Below are 17607 nucleotides of genomic sequence, written 5' to 3' on the forward strand. Positions count from 1 at the left end.
TGGAAATTCCCTGCCTAGGAATTGCCTGGGAAAGTCTGGACGAAAATTTGTGTGTCTGCATAATGCAAAAAAACCACAGTGGTCCAACATGTCCTGGACAAAAATCTACAGAACATTCTTTTCCAAAGACTCGTGGAAACAAATATTTATTCAACTGAGCAGCAAAACAGTAACATCTGAAATCTCAAATAAGGAAAAGACAAGCCGGATAGACCTACTTTGTGCATTAAATAATGAGAATACAGGGTTTTGCTATAACCTTTATCACGGGAAGGGTGATTGGAAAGGAAGAGGTTTTTCGGTCTGACCAGGTAGGAGAGTAAGAGAAAAAAGGCTGCAAAGGGTTTATATTGGAGGCAGCTCAAATGGCTGTCACTACTACAGCCATCAAAGTCATACCATATAAGCTCAGTAAATATCACTCTTCCAGATGTTGCTGTTTCTAAGAATATATGTGAGGTTGTATCCTAGAGCATATGGTGCCATTTCAAAAGTTGCACCACAGTAGGCAGCTGAGTGGGAGGAGGCAGGAAGGGAGAGAGTATGCATGGATGTCTCTCAAGGCCACTTTTCCTTTGGAGTTTTCCACATGCCTGTCATTGCTGCAAATGCCCATATTGCAAACAGGAATCAACTAAATTGTGATGTAGTTTGTTACCAAGTGGAAGAGTTAACAGCTTCTCTTATCTTGTATCTCACAGACATAGGTTATTTGCTTAATAGACAAATTTCACCTTGCAAATATCGGTTCAATGCAAGGAGTAATTAAGTTTTACTGTAAGCAAAACTCATTTTCCTTCCCTCTAATAGTTAGAGCAATCACTGAATTTGGGTTCCTACACATGACTGGAGGTGTAAACCCAGAAAGGATTCTCAGGAGGCCTCTGGCAATGTTCGGGTGGCAAGGATGGACTATGGTATAGGCCACTAAGACATTTGGATGGTTTTCTAACCTAACATAGCTAAAATATGGTGCATGTTCTGTATTTTCCTTAGATGCTTGCCCAAGGAAAGGGATTGTTTGGAGAAATCACCTCTTGCACCTTCTTTTAGAGTGATGAATATTGTGCTATATCAGTGGCTACACGTAAAATGTTTATACTATTATTTTTCAAAATTTATAGATCAACACAGAGTACTTAAACATATCAGAAAGTAATAACCTGTAATAGACCGACTTTAAAACAATTGCTGAATTGGAAAATCATTTTATTTTAAGGTCTCAGCCTTAGTTTCATGACTCTTTATAGACTCACATGAATAAGCTGGAGGTACAACTTTGTTTCCTATTACTTAACCACTGAGCCAGCTAGTCTCTTGACCTTACTTGGATTTGCACCAGTGGCACAAATTAAAATGCTTTAAATTTGATTAATGATTTATTAAACCAGCTATTTAATGTCTTCAGAAGGATCTGTACCAATGGCACACAGTTGAAGAGCCATGTCTCACTGCTGATCCAAACATCCAACAAGTTGTAAACAAAACAGAATAAAGAAATTATAGTTAAGGAGTCACTGAAAAAAGAAACAGACCCACATGACAACAAAACTATAGAAATTATACTGAATACTTATTCTAAATGTGAAGTGTCTGATAACTTTCAATGAGAGTTTAAATCATCCTTTCCCACACTGTAATGAAAAGAACAAACTGCTATCTTCTTGTAATCATACTGAAGGCTCCTTTTTTTTTTTTTAATTAAGATTTCTACAGGTTACTATAGAAGTTAGTACAGGAGCCTCCTGTCTGCTCAAACTGTTTTCCCCAGATGAGTAAAAGATGTAATTCAGTAGTGCTCATGATAAACTGAGAAAGCCACTCTGTTTCCCAGTAGACACATGGAACAAGCATGGCTGGCAGAGCCAGCTTGATGAAAAGGCAGTGCTTTAGTTAATGGAGAGATATTGATAATTACCAGCTGGCAGACAAAACAATGTAAAACATTTGCTGAGAGGTTACTGAATGGAGTGATACCTCAACTCTGACATGACCAGGGCAAAATGTGACTATCAGCTTTGTGACTTTGATGAGGAAAACTTGTTTTTCTCTGGATAGTCAATGTGAATGTAACGCATTACCTAGAATATGTCCCTGCAGTAAAAGGTTTCTGCATCACACACACTTGTTTTCTTACTCTGTCACAAATTTGACTGCAGGGCATCATCCCATTCACAATCTCCTCTTGAACTATTATGGATCTACCACCTGGTTTACAAGGCTTTTCACATCACAGTAACAAAACCCGTATTATCAATTTCAGCTTCTTCTTTACTCAGTCTTTTAAAATTTTGTAAACTTATTTTGTTGTTTTAATACAATAATCTACTACATTTCTATACAAAAAAACCTCATACAAATCCCTCTAGTAGGCACTTATAAGTCCAGAAATAAAAACCTAATGCTGCCAGTGAAATCTGAATTTTGCTCCTCCTTCTTACCATCCACAAGAGCAACAAATCAACAGGCTACACAGGGAGACTGAGATGCTCTAAATAAACAATACTGTTTTTAGGGTGTGAGAATCCTCTGCAGGAACTACAAAATGTCAAGCTATTTGCTCGCACTTTAGATAATTTCAGATACGTTTGAAAAAAAAAAAAAAAAAGAAAAATCTTTTTGCCTTGTCTACAGCAGAATATTTAACAAATAGTGTCTGAACCCGTGAGGGAACAGCAGTATGAGCACCAGCGATGCAGTATATCTTCAGTAACCATGCTGTTTTGGGTTCAGGCTTACACCCACCCACATATGTTGTATTATACCATTGCATAACCAGAGATCCCTGGAGCCTGGATTCTCAGTCTCTATGGCTGCACACACTGCAACTGCTGTGCCAATACAGAAATACTGATATCGTGTGCTGGTGCACCACCCCATCAAAGTGCTACTAGTGCCACTTTCCCATAGACAGAGGATATCTCTTCAGCCCTTTTTTTTTTTTTTTTTTTTTTTTTTTTTTTTTTGGTGGTAGTTGTTCATCTAAGAAAGTGATATACTAAGGAGAAAACTGAAGTGGTTCATTTATGTGCAAATTACAAATGCTTTCAATAATTGCTTGTTAGTAGGCAGTCAAAAGGAGACTAATACGGAGTCTGCTATGAGTAAGATAGCATTGAAAATGAAAGAGGAATGCCCAAAAATAGAAAGATCTGTTGAAGTCAGGGGACTTGAATTTTGACAATGGGTTATCATTTGTAGTTGATGATGGTGCTAATAAACGTGGAAGACGTTTGCCCACATATTCATTCAAAATGAGTTTTAAATATTTGCTTCCTGAGAGTATCCAATGCAACATAAGTAAAACAAAAATAATACAGTAAGTTGCTTTATCAAAATAACTGTTGCTTTATCTGTGTAACAACAGCTTCAGTCTCAGAGTAAAGGGGAAGGGCTCACAGGTGAGAGAAGAGGCCTGGAAAGGTAGAAAAAAAACCCTGCTGAGCCCCAGGAAATTGGTGGAAAAAAATGTGTATATCTGTATTTCTGGCCTGGAGAACAGGAGGCTCAGGGGTGACCTCCTCACTCTCCACAGCCACCTGAAAGGAAGCTGCAGCCAGGTGGGGCTCGGCCTCTTCTCGCAGGCAACCAGTGACAGGACAAGAGGACACAGTCTGAAGCTGCACCGGGGGAGGCTCAGGCTGGATGTCAGGAAAGGATTTTTCACAGCAGCGGAGATCAGACATCGCAGTGGGCCGCCCGGAGAGGTGGTGCAGCCACCATCCCGGAGGTGTTTAGGAGAAGACTGGATGTGCTATCAGCGCCATGCTCTACTCGGCAAGGTTGGTCATAGTGGAACTCGACGATCACAGAGGTCTTTTCCAAACTAATTGAATCGGTGGTTCTGTGATTTCATGCTAACCAAGAGCAGGGATCATTACCATCCTTGCCGTCTGTCCTTTCCCCTTTCCCGAAGTCTCAGGAATTAAATCGCCAGCCCCCTGTAACCAGGGGTCCCGAGGCTCGGCTCGGATTCTCGGCGCTGGATTGGTGCTGCCTGCGCCGCGCGCACCGCGCTAGTCTCGCACCCCCCCCCCCCGCGCCGTCGTACTCCTGGCCCCGCCCCCGCCCTGGCCCCGCCCCGCGGCCCCGCCCCGCTACCCCCGGCCCCGCCCCCTCTGCGCCCGCGCCGCTCCCGCGCCGCCCCCCCCCCGGCAGTGCGGTGCTGCGCCGCGAACATGGCGTCGGAGGGGATGATCCTGACGAACCACGACCACCAGATCCGCGTCGGCGTCCTCACAGGTACCGGGCCGCGCCTGGCACGGCGCTGGGGACGCGCGGGGGGCGGCCGCGGGTCGGTGCGCGCCTCAGGCCGCCCCGCGGGGTGCCCCGCCGGCCGTCTGTCTCTCCCGTGCGGCGCCGCCGGCGCTGCGCAGGGAGCGCCCCTCCGCCGTGCGTGCGGTACCCGAAGCCCGGAGCCGGGGTCGGGGCGTGGGGGCGGCGCTCCGGCCGCCGGCGGACGGCGTGAGCGGGGCCGGCCGGCGCTGGGCAGCGCTGCCGCAGGCGGGCGGGCGCCGCAGCCGCGGGGACTGACCCGGGGATAACCCGCGCGAAGGGGACGGAGCGCGCGGGTGGGCGAATGCCGGCGGGGATGGGGGCCGGGACGCGGCCGGGCTTCCTCCGAGCGCGGCGGAGCCGAGAGTGCGAAGGCGCCGGAGAAGGGAGCCCGCGGCCGGCGCAGGCTGCGGGCCGGCAGGTGCCGGGCCTGCCTTCCCCGGGCGGGAGGCGGCCTCAGCTCCCGGCCGCGGGAATGCCCGAGATCGGCACGCTCCGCACGGCAGCTCCTTTGGGATGGCTCCTTCCCTTCCCCCTCCCCCTCCCTGGCCTTTACTTTGGGAATTGGGAGGGGGTGGGTGGGGATGCTTGTGCCTATGTGCTCTCTGTTGGGAGGGGGAGGAGGGCATTTATGATGCTGCTGCTCATAGCGCACGGATGATCCTTTAATAAACCCGTGGCACATGACCTGCGGTGGTTGCACAGAAGGGCTCCCGAAGCCGGTACGGGTGTGACAGGCTGGGGGTTCCTTTGCCGGGGTCTCGGCGGGTGTCCCGGTGCCCCGCGGAGCTCGGCGCAGCGGGGGACGCGCGGCGCGCCCAGGAACGGAGCCCCGAGGGGTTCCGGTGTACACGGGCGTCAGCGCCGCTTCTGTGCGAGGAACGGGCGAGAGATACCGGCGAAATTTTTAGACGTCAAGATCAGTAGGTTTCACCGGGAGCCTGGGAAGACATGACTGTTCATGGAAAGCAGCGTTGTGAGCTCGCTTAGGAGTAGGAGGATGCTTGGAGTGTAAGAGGGGACATTGATGGGAGAGGAGGCCTGGAGTTAACCCTGAAGTTATTTATTACCGCTAGCGGTGTTTAACCCGAGCGGCACGTTCGGAAGCGGCCCGAGCCCGCGGGAGCCCCCGCCGCTGTTCCTCTGCCGGGTGCTGATCCCGCTGCCGGGAGCAAGGGGTGTCGAGAAGGTTGGAGCCTTTCCCCTCCTTCCCTTCCTGGGAAGCGCTTGGCCGCAAGGTGATTGTGACGATAAACCGCTAGAAAAGCACGGTAGATACAAGTGTAAATCCTTAGCGTGCTTTTAAATTCCAGGCACTCACATCCTTAATATGGGTAGAGCGTGTTGGACCAGATGCAAAAGTCACATGGGGGGGTTTGTTCCCTTTGTTCCTGAAGGATAGGACATGTGTGCCACTACCTATTATTGTAAAAGTTAAAGTGGGAAGGTAGTGCCAACAGAATGCATATTTTTCTTTGCATATTTTGTACAACTTCGTGGTGTGTAACTTGGGTTATTATTTTCTTTTGATCAGAGAGTTGTAATAATTTTCACATGTAAGTGTTCCCAGAATGCAGTACCAGGCACATATGGTGTTATAATAATTTAAATAATGATTTAGTCTCTCGATAGGTTCAGATAGTATTTCAGAATACACTTATTTTGTACTGTAAATCCTATTTGATAATTGTTAAACTCTTTTAACTTTGTATCATAATTTGTAATTTCATTGAGAAGAGCTTCTGGCCTAAAACCTTTTAAGTTTTTTTTTTTTTTTAGAGGAAAGCCAAGAGGCTTAACCAAACAGAACAGTATAAGTTTTTTTCACCTTAATGTAATTGTTTTGAATTCCAGGTTAACAATTTTTGCAAATAATTATTTTCCCATTTTGAAAGGGGACACCTTGGTTTCTTAAAATTTTCCTAGTCCCTTTTTTGTATGTGTTTGTAAACCTGAAATAAAATGTTATACAAAAGTTGTAGCATATATTTGGCCAGCCTTAATTATTTTCTGCTCCAGCATCTCCTTTAACCTGGGAAGAAAATATTTGTACTTTGGGGGATTTGGACCCCCTAGCTGTTTCTGCTGTTTCAGCTATGAAAAGACAGCAAATTAAAAAATGTACTCTTCTGAATTTTTCTTATAGAAATGAACTAATAATTGCTGCTGTATGGAGGAATAAGTGTAGAAATGAAAAGGTTAGGTATGTGAACTGTTTTTTTTAACATTTAGAATAGCTTAGTGATCAGAAATAAGGTAATTAACATAAAAAGACTCCTTTAGCTTTTCTAATTAAGATCATATGCATATGTTTGTTTTCTTAGCAGTATATACTTGTGGTCTTATCAGCACAGGCGCACAGATTTATGCTCCTGTTAGACCTGGTATACTCAGTTTAGAAAATAATCAGTACTGCACCTTATGGTCATATTCAGATGGAATTTAAATTTACTTAGAAAGGAGTGACTCTGTTGAATTAATTTGGAATAAAGTTGTGTGCTTGTTTTTAAATGAGGACATATAAATTTATTTGGGCACATTGTTATTCTTATCTGTTATAGAGACTGATGCACATGGCTCCAGAGTATATTGAGAGTGAGTAATGTTTGTCATCAAGCTTAGTTTCATTACATTGTTTTGTTTTGAGTAAGTTATCATATTTAGTTTTGCTTGGTCGACCTCGGTGTTTGCGTATGTATTGCTAGTTTCCATCTAGAAGCAAATGTGTATCTTTTCACTTGTGGCAAATTTGGACAGGTGCAGTGGATTAGAGAAATAGAAATGTTAGTTGTTGTTTACTAAAGTAACTTAAATGCGTTCTAATGCAAATTTATGCAGAATGTAGCACCTTGGGCTTTTTTAATAAAAACTACTTGTTAACTTCTCTTATTCCCAAACTGTTGAGGTCTTTTAGTTAAGAGTCAATTATAAGAACAAAGTCCATAATTAGGCCGTTTTCTCAACATGGAAGAACTGTCTTCCTGAAGTCAGGAAAAATACTTTTGTGTATACAGCATCTGTGGACATGAAGAAGACACTCATGCTTATTTTTGAGTCTCTGTATAGAAAGTTGTAGAGTTAAGCTTTACTGAAACAGGAGGAAATATGCAACTGACTGATTACAAAATTGTGAAACTTACGAACTACAGGGTTATGTCTTATGCACATAGGGAACTCACTGGTTTGTGGATAGAAAATTGAATTCTAATCTTCGTGTGTTATCATTTCAATAAGTTTTCTAATTTGTGAAGAGTGGAACCGTGAAAGTGTCATATTCAGCACCAGTGTTTAATGAAGTGTTCAGATTAAAGATACTGCTCGCTTAGGTTCCAAACCTAGTTTTTCCCTCTGCTACCTTTGACATGTAGTGGAGACACATGAGCTACTAGCAGAGCTTCAGTGTTATGTTGTGAGGTTACTTTTATGGTTAAATGCATTTTAAAAGGGCTGTGATGCTAACTGTCAGATTGGGAGATTTTTGTGATGGAATAACAGAGTTGGACTAGCAATGTCCAGAGCTTTGCCATTTCAGTGTTCTGGCTATCTTCTTTCAAAAAGGAAACAGTCATAGAGAAAGAAGAAATGTGGGATAGATAAATGAAAAAGAGGAGCGATCTCCACATTTACAGTAAAGGTTGGATTCTATGCGTGCTCTGTATGTACTGTTGTGTATCAGTGCTTCCTTAGTAAAATACAAGTACAGAATTACTCTGGTTGCCCCTTGCAAGCCTTTCATGTTTGGGGTGTTTAACAGAACAGTTGTTAATCAGTTACCAGTGGTGTCAGGTTGCTGGACCTGGTGTACTAAGTACAGAATTTTGTAAAGTTGAAGTTGGCTAGAAAAGAGGAGAAACTGTGTGCTCTGGCCAGAGTTGAATCAATATTAGGTCATCCTTCACTGGTGGTGGCATTGGTAACAGTTATATAATCTGTGACCTTTCTTGTTTTGTCAGTGACTACAGCAGACCCTTGACTGGAACTGCCCAGAGAGTTCTGAATGATGTTGCCATCTCCACTAGCCCTATGTAAAAAAAACATACTCTGGTTCTCTCTGGCTCCTAGTTTGTGTTTTTTCCCTCTCTATCCCCATTATCTTCTTATTTGCTTCTTTCCTTGTTTTCTCTCCAGTAAGCATTTAATGTAGCTGGCCAAAACTTGAGGGTTTTTTGCATGTTTGTTTTTTTCACAATATTAGTGATAAAAACTTGTTGGGTACTAAAGATTTTGGGTTGGCTAATACCTCTTCATTCAGTTTGTCCGCTTTCGAGGCAGGTCTGTGAGAAAGTCCTCACCAGATACAAACACCATTTTCTGTCTTTGCTCTTCATTTTGTATTGTTTCTTCCTTGTTTAGGAAAAAACTCTCAGACTAACTTTTTTTCAGGATAGTTTTACTGTGTTCAGTATTGCTTTCAATGTGGTACAGCCTTTCATTTTCATAAAGGGAGTGAGGGGTTTAGGCAAATTTTTCTTCAGATACATTGTTCTTCCTTTCTTCCTCTGTGTAAAGATGAAAACATTTTCAATGATAGCTGTTGCCATAAGCCTGCACAATAAAGCAGACAGATGTTTCTGAATGTGTAACTCAGACCTTGATGTCCAAGTAACCCTGTAGTGTGAAAGATTACAGCAGTGTCTTTGTGTCTGAGACTCCTGGGTTGGTTGAAATGACTCTCAGCGTGGACATTGTGACTGAATGTATCACTTTGAAGCAAGCTTTCTTCTGAGATGGTGAGGCCCTTATCTACATGAGAGCTGCAACCATAGAGGTTGCCTGGGCAGATCTGAAGTTCAGTGATATGAATGTTTTGTAAAAATTATCTTTGAGAAATGTGTCAAACAAAATTCTTAGGGTGTCACTATATATTGGTCAGACTGTTTTAGAAATGTATAGGCTGTCTGTTTATGACTAAAAAGTCATATGCCTCTTTCCTATTTTGTGAGGTACCTTCTCATGACTTTCCTCTAACTGTTCATTAATAACATGCAAGTTGCAAGATCTCTTAGCAATGGTGGTTCTGTTCATGCTTTGGAATTAGTGGGAAACTTTCTTATAGAGGTGTGTGTGGGAGGGGGAGGACTGCCACTAGGTTTCCTAGGAGTTATTGTCAAATCGCTCTAATTTTCTAAACTGAAGTTGCTTAGTTTTTTGTTTGTGAACTGAGTTCTGTCCAGAATTACACCTTATTGGGCATTTATCTTCAGAACATAGATTAAAGTCAGTAGCTTCTCCTGGGAGCCTTAGTTAAAGAAATGCTGTGCTTCCATTAAAACAGTCTGGATTCAGAGTAACATTGGTTTTCATCTTTCTCAACTGTAGGACTGTCACGATGTTGAGTTTGTCCATAGAAACTAGGAGATCTCCTCCTTGTTTGCCATTTGTAGCTATACATCTTTCTTTTTGTCTTTTTATATGGCTAGGATGATGAGCTTAATCACGTGAATGTGATCAGTAAAATCGCCTCAATTCCTTTTTGTAGTCTAACTGTGCTTTACCTTTTAAACTTAGAGGAAGAAAGTCCTTGCTCCCCCCCCCCTCCATTTTATAGTGTACAGTGTGGCACAAAAATAGGTGGCTGAAATCTCTCTGGTACAGCAGACTCTTGTACTTAAATTTTAACTTGCTTGCTATAGTACTGTTTGTTTTGAATGGGAAGAAGTAGAAACATCAAAACTAAATGCATCTAAAGAGATTAAATAATACCTGTATAGTTGGGAAATAATACCTACTTGTGTAAGAAATGGCCATTAATTTGGAAATTTATGTGTATGATCTGGGGTAAGAAGTCTTGTGTACTCAGTGTTTCTTGATTTGGAGTTTACTTATCCAAATACAGTTGAAAGACTTCCATCTTCACCCACGCTCCATGTATGTGGTTCATATTTAACAGCACAGAGCATACCCATTACAGCATGTTTTCATTTGCTTTTCTACGTTTATATTTGTCTCCTTTTCCAGTACTGCAAGAAAACTTTCCATGTTATTTACCTTAAAAATTAGTGATTGTGAATTTCATGAGGACCAGCTTAGCTCTGAGATAACCTTTCGTTGGTCTGCTGGCTTTGTTAATTGGACAGTAACTGAATATGTGATCATCAAGCTGTGTTTTGGAAAGTCTAGCATACAAAATTCTGATACACAGACACAGAATTCCACCTTTAATGTTGATTTAACCATAGCTATCTGGATTTTTTTGTAGGTAAGCAAGTATAGATTCTGTTGTCTGCGATTTGTGATGCGATTGTTATGCAAGAGGACATGATAACTAAAAATGAAAACAAATTTTAGTTCTTGTTAAATATTTATAATGTCTCAAAGTGTGGATTAAGGAAAAAAAAATAATTTACATTCTGCTCAGATACGTAGATGCACTATGCAACTCTCCACTTCTTATACTGGAATGCTCTTATATTTGTAGTGTTGTGTATGACAGAATTCTTCTTGAAAGTTTAACAGAGTGTCTGAAAAAGGTGTCCTTGGAGAACAGGAGGGTGATAACCATAAGGGAAAAGAGCAGGTAGCAGCCTTTTTCCTGTGGTATGTTTTTAATTAATTAAAAAAAGAGCATAGCCTTTTGTCTGTTTTATTTTATTTTATCACAAAACAATTGAAAAAATTAGTTAAAATTTAAAAAGAACAGTAATTGCATAAAAAGTGCTTGGGAAAAATAGACTTAATTAGGCAATTATCTTAGAAAATTTCATTTTGCAAGTAAGAGACTTGTATGTGATGTTTTGTTTACTTGTTTTGCTTTCAAACTAATTTACTGAGGCCTATTTTATGCCTAACTTGTCAAGTGGAAAAAAATTAGCATAAACCCTTAAGAATAATCTTCTGTGTACATTTTGCAAAATCCTGCAAAACAGGTCTCTACCCTACTGTTACAATGTGGGTGAATGATGTAAGGAATCAAATGCATTGTCTGTTCCTTATACTTTGAGATAAACAACAAGACTTCCACTGTCTGACTTCAATGGTTAGGGAATAGCTATGTATAACAAAACCTATTTTTGAGCAATAAAATGTTTTTTGATATATACCATGACCTTCAAGAACCGACTCAACATTAATTTAGCTTTATATATGAATTTAGCTTTATATATGGTACCTAGAACAGTAATTTTAATAATTCCAGATGTATTATGATATTTCATTATGTATTCAGCATACAGATTGTCTAAGTAGACCTATAAATTAAATATATCAGGAATTGCTTATGTACTTACAATGACAACTATAGAAATACATATTTGCAATTTTTCCTTTTCTAATTCAATTATATCACTTATTATGTAGTAAAGTGAAGAAGCAGAATACACTTGGGCTTTGAACTATAAAATTTTTGTGTGCTTTTAGTGCTTACTGTGTGGTTATGAAATTGTTAGTTTTCTTGATTGTCCTGTATATTGCAGGGAATTTATGTGGAATATTTTTCCTTTAAAAAATTATTACGTGCATGTATTTTGTTGGTTTTGCTGACTATGGTATGTGACTTTTGAGATCTAAATGTGGGAAGTAGAAATTAAATTATGTTAAATTGTATGGTGTGGTTTTGTTTGGGTTTGTGTTTTTTGGTTTTTTTCCTCAGGTGTTATAGTTTGGATTTTTTGGGAGGTGGGATTATTGGTGCTTTTCTTTTTTTTTTTTTTTTTAGATGTATGCTGGAGGGGATTTAAATTCATACTGAAATCTAGGAACTAAGTTGTTTATTCAGAATCATTTTGTGGGAAGTTGTATGGATGAAAAATAATACACATTCTTTGGGAATTAAAATGAATTGCAGTAAAGTGTCTTGCAGATCTGACTCAGAATGGAAAAGCTTCTAGAACCTCTACAAATTATGCTTGTCCTTAAAGAAAGGAAATTGCCTTTATTCTTGTCAAGCTGCTTTTGGTGCTGTGAGATGGACCACTTAAGAAGGAATTGATAGCAAGACCTGAGGTGAAGTCTGTAAAGTCTTAATCCAATAATTCTTGAAGAAATATTGAATATGGTACTAGTTAGGAATTCTGCAAACCAACACACTTCTATGCTGCTGTTTCTTACCCCTTCTTAAAATAGTTCTCATGGAATTAGGAAGACAAATCAGACTGCCAAAGAGACGATGTTGTTGGGCAGGTATGTATCCTTCTCCTAGGTACTTGCAAATCCTGTTCTGGGAAAGTGTGAGTGGCAGTAAATTTCTGGAAGAAGAAGATTTCCAGGTATTCAAACAGATATTATGTAGTTTCCTACTGACATGATTCTTTCATATGATGTAGAGTAGTGGCATAGCAGTGCAGATGGTGAGAAACCAAGGCCTTCCTATGGATTCCCTGTCAGAAACTTCACCTTGGAAAAAACTGTGAGAAAGCAGCAAGATACCTAAAGTAAGTACATATCTGGTGAGAAAAATGCTTGTTTCTAGGGAAAAAAAAAAAAAAAAAGAAAACCAAAACCCCATAAGATTAAAGGGAAAACATACTTCTCCTTTCCTCTTTTTCTAGCCTGATTTCTCATGTTAGTTGTGTGAATACTCAAGGCGAGACATTAAATAAGCCTACAGCAAATCAAGGCTTCTTAAAATCAACTTCCTTGAAGAAATAAGCTGTAAATTAAGCATAGTAAAGAAAAAAGTTGTGAAACACCTTTAAAAGAGAGTGCAGGGACAAAGTGCTTCTGTAGATAATACACACAAAGCTCCAGGGATGCTGAGATAAAATTGCAACAGGTGTTTCTATGTGTGTAGCTCCTGCTGATTAAAACTTCATCATTGCTGGTACACTGATTTAATACTTAAAAAAAAAAAAAAAAAAAAAAAAAAAAAAGAGTGAATGTATCCTATTTGTAAAACTAATCATATGTAAAATGGAGTTTTTGAAGAATGTTTTTGTAGTCTCCAGGTTTTTTTTCTGTTTTTATGATGTCCTGAAAGAATTCCTTCTTAGATAGTTGCTCTAATGATGTTCCTTTCCCTTCATAGATGTAGTAAATCACTGCAATATAACTCCATAGCTACTAGCTTTAGCTGAATCTACATCTAAGTACTTCTAGTTTTTGTAAAATGTACTTTTTTATGTACAGGTGGCTTTTTTAATGGTAGGCTTTTTAAATGAGTGCTGTAATCAAGCAGACTGAAAAGTCTGCAGGGAGAATTTCTTTCCCTCCTAACCTTTTATTACAAGAGATTCCATACCCTTCTGGTCATGTGGACATATATTATGGCATTAAGTTAACAAAATAAAGAAAATAAGAAACAAGTAAAAGATATGTAGAATAAACTAGGAGACTGAGGAGAGTTTTGAGAGAAATCTCATAACTTTTTCAAGTAAATGTGACTACAGGGTAGTGCTGTATGATATAATTCTTTGGAAAGAAGGCAAGGCACGGAGCTTTAAAAATTTGGGAATGGTCATGTTAGTAAGATGTATGTGGTTCAAGTTGGGTATATTTGTTCAAGAACCTGATGTTTCAGAACATAATGTTATTCTGATACCTATTTTTTAGGAATGTGCTCTGTTCCACAGTAGGAAGGTAAGCTGTCAAGCCTTAAGGTCTGATCTTGAAGTTAAATTGCAGCGTGGTAAGAATTAAAGCTGTTACCAGTGTCTCCAGCATGCAGGACTCTGAGTGAGACTCAGGCTTTTTTCCTAAGCATCAAAAATCAAAATGGAAACTCTAAAGTTCATGTTAAAAGCAACTGATGAAGAATTTCCTGTGATTGTCAAGCTTCAAGGAAGCTCACCTGCCTGTTCCTATTTCTTTATTCCAAAGGGTATAGCTCTAGTTTATGCACAATGGTTTCAGTACATGACTTTTCTCTTTGGCTTGGCAGTTGATCAAAGAGAATTAGAGAAAATACTAGTTGTCATTTCACCATTGTTATGTCAGAAAAGGGTTCAAGTAGACTTTCTGCAAGTTCTTTGATGAACAGAACATCTTTCTGGAAAAGCCATCTGAGGCAAATTTCTGTATAGCATTAAACTGGGACATCATGGATTATCTTTAATATTAGAAAAATCTTTTAATTCCTTGATAGCATGTCTTGTATTCCATTATTGTTATGTGTAAGTTGCTGTGAGGACTCATCAAATCATAAGGGAGATTTTAGATGTGGAATAGTAATCATTTTCAGATTTCTTACCAGAATAGTAGCAGCTTTTAGTATACCCCAGAATAATTTTAGCGGGTCTTCGCATTCAGATTATTCCTAGGAACCTTTTTCTGCACCGAACAAACACCTGCTAAAAATGTTCTACCTTTGCGTCAGCCTCCAGAAAGTAAATTCAGCTGTGCATATGAAAAGTATGCTGATGAAAACTACTTTAAAATGAATGGTTGAGATCTTATTAGCATCTAGAAAGCAGCTAATGATTAGGGCACACTCAGGAGCTTGTTCAGTGTTGTAGATGTTGGGAAAACATCAGCCTGGAGCCATTTGAGGCGATAGTAAAATATATATTCCAGTTACTTCTAAGTAAAAATTTAAACTTAATACCCCCTAGATGCTGACATTCCAACTAGCAGCCATTGCAGAAAAAAACCCCTCAGATGTAGAAATTCCCCATATTTGGATAATTAGGTACTTTCTCAATTTTTCAATGATAAGTACACAAAAAAAAATATTTTGTGCTGTACCTATGTAAGTCTTTTGACTGCAATTCAGTCGGTTAATTTACCCTTTGTGATTTCATTCAATGTAAGTAAAGCCTTTGATATCCAGTGCTGCTGCTTTAGAGAAACAGATCTTAGTACTGGGGCCTTAACCTGCAGACTGCTGAGTGTGTTTTGCCTCACACTAGCTCAAAACCCATGGAGTGACCTCAGTAATTGTTGGAATGCATTAGGTGCACTTGGGGAGTGCATCTCATTTAGTTTTGTCCAAAGTGAATTCCACATTCATACTTTGATTCTTCTCTGCAGTGTGAACCAAAGTGTGGTGACTGGGGACTCTTGGGAGACAGTTAAAAGCCACATTTTTGGGCCAAGCACAAAAAACTAGTACAGGCACACTGTTGTTTTTTACCCCCACAGGGTTATTTGTGTCTCTTAAAATTCTTGTGCATGCCAAAGGGGTCTTCCAGTGGGTAGCAATAAGGAGACCTTCCTAGAAATGGAAGGCGACCAGGAAGATATACTGGCTCTTGAACTGCTCTTGTACATTTTGTGAACGTGATGTGGGTGAGGGCGTAACATTTGAATATTTGGATACTCTAGAGAAAGTGAGATGTCTTTTGTTAAGTAGCCTTGAAATGACTCTTAAGATAGCCCAAAGTAAAGTTCAGTAGTATGTAGAAGTATTTCAAATGTCCAATATAGCCATAGAATTAAATTTTTTAAAGCTATAGCTGAGGAAATGACAGAAAATCATGTTTAAATTAATCCTTAGTTTGAAAAGGCCCTCCTTGTACCTTGTATCTGACTTGTCTGTTAGGAAAATACATGCAGCACCTTTTCAGGGATTTTATTTTCCTGCATTCACTACATCTCAAGGTGAGTTACTGAGAGAATTTTCTTCTGGTGTACCATGCGGTCTGCTATAAGTGGCCACTGCTTTAGAACCCAACAGGACTCTGTCCAGGTTTAATCTTGGGTATGATTCTATCATCAGTCTTCCTGTTCGCTGCCATGCCATGCTGTGCTGGCATAACCTGTTGTGTGGCTGTGCAGACAGGGAACTGAAACAGCTGAAAATTACCCTGCCAAAAACAAAAAAAAAAAAAAAAAAAAGGATCCTCTTGAGCTGAATCAGTTGTGTGATCTGGTTGAGCACTGAGCTATGCAGACTTCTGCTCCTGTAGGTGAATGGTGAACAAGGCTGGCAATTTTTTACCTCTATTGTCAATTTTTTTCATTTCTGTTCTATCTTACATCTCTTCTATCCTACCACTTTTTTCCTCTGTGCAAAACAAACTTGGCTGGCTAACCTAGTGGAAAAACTGCTCTTCTTTTGAGAAATCAGTTTTCTGCTGCTGGAAGAAACTGAATCAACTTGGCAAGGGACCTCAGGAGTGCCAGTTTGAGGGAGGAGCTGGATTGTATAGGTAGGATAGAAAAAGTGGGAGATAAGACTTCTGTTTTTTCAACACAGCTCAAACAGATGCAATCATTTGCTAATTTTGTGTAGTTCACTTGCATCAATTGCCAAGTCAGTCTTGACACTCCTTTACTGGGTTGCGTTGCCTCCTTGCGTGACTATTGCTTTGTCAGGCCAGGTGTCTTCTTGGTGGTATTTACTAACTTGTGCTCATAGACAAGCAAAGACACTGCCTCTGCTCAATAATAAGCAGTAAAATGAACATAGTGAAGGAAAGGAAGGATTTGCCTATTTCAGGAAATTTCTTTGTGGGGAGGGTAAGTCAAGATACATTTTTCCATTTTGTATGTAAAGATATTTGATTCTTGTAGTAGTAGGTGAATATGAAGGCTGTGTTAGGCATTTATGCTTAGCAAAGAACTGAACATCTGAGAACTTGCATGGTAAGTAACTAGAAAAGCTGAACATTAGATTTCTGCAGTGTTAAATTTGGGAAAAGGTGAACACTATGTTACACATTTACAGGCTTGGGAGGCCACTTCATGAATATATTAACTTTTTAATAGTCAAAATGTCTAACATTAGTTTTTCTAACTTATTGTCTTGACTATAGTATGCCTGACACAACTAATTTGAAGACTGTATACATATAATTAATATACATACCCACATAAACATTTAGTAAAGTGTATATCAGTAATTTTTTAAAAAATAAAAGTGACACACTTTTGCCAGTTCTGATTTCCCTTTTGCTTGAGGGATTTCTTTGGCACTATTCAATCTGTCATCTTACTTGCACTCAGTATGGTTTTTCTAAGCCTGTCTCTAGCTCAAGCTAGCATTATACTAACTTTGAGGCTGCTGGCCTGATAGGTACTAAATGGCAGATGATTTGCTACTGACTTATTTTTTCTTCTGTTGGACATCTGTCTGTATACCAGTTACTTAAAACATCTGCATGCAAGATCATAATGTAATTTTGTTTCTGCCCTGCATACCTTCTTGCTGATGTGAACAGAGTCATTACCTTTTTCTTGAGTGGGCTGTTATCCATGTGATTGATGGAGGTAACTGGAACAGCCAGTCAAAGGCATCAGCTATTTGGGTAAGTCGGGCTTTGAGATTCTTGATATTTCCTTAAAATAGGGGAGAGCTGAGGGTGAAGATGAGGATAGATAGTTTAGCTGTATAATTGTAATCAGTGGACCATGTGCACTTATTTAAGTCTTTAACTGCAACTCAGAAGCCTGCTGGTCCATGCATTTGTCTAATACTGTGTGTTTTCTTGGTCTCCATGGTTACTAATTATGTACCGA

General features: G+C 40.0%; 1 protein-coding gene across 20 annotated transcripts in view; it reads left to right on the forward strand.

Annotated features, from left to right (window-relative positions):
• Nucleotides 1-4157: 4157 nt before the first annotated feature.
• The window catches only part of GPHN (gephyrin), a 275721-nt gene continuing 262271 nt past the window's right edge, over nucleotides 4158-17607 (forward strand). For all 20 annotated transcript variants that reach the window (XM_053980254.1, XM_053980258.1, XM_053980257.1 and 17 more), the window contains exon 1: nucleotides 4158-4242. In XM_053980254.1, coding sequence (XP_053836229.1) covers nucleotides 4179-4242 — 64 coding nt within the window. In that variant the 5' untranslated portion in view covers nucleotides 4158-4178. The remainder of the gene's footprint in view (nucleotides 4243-17607) is intronic.

This window comes from Vidua macroura, chromosome 6 (genome assembly GCF_024509145.1).
Source record: "Vidua macroura isolate BioBank_ID:100142 chromosome 6, ASM2450914v1, whole genome shotgun sequence".
NCBI classification, from domain to species: Eukaryota; Metazoa; Chordata; class Aves; order Passeriformes; family Viduidae; genus Vidua; species Vidua macroura.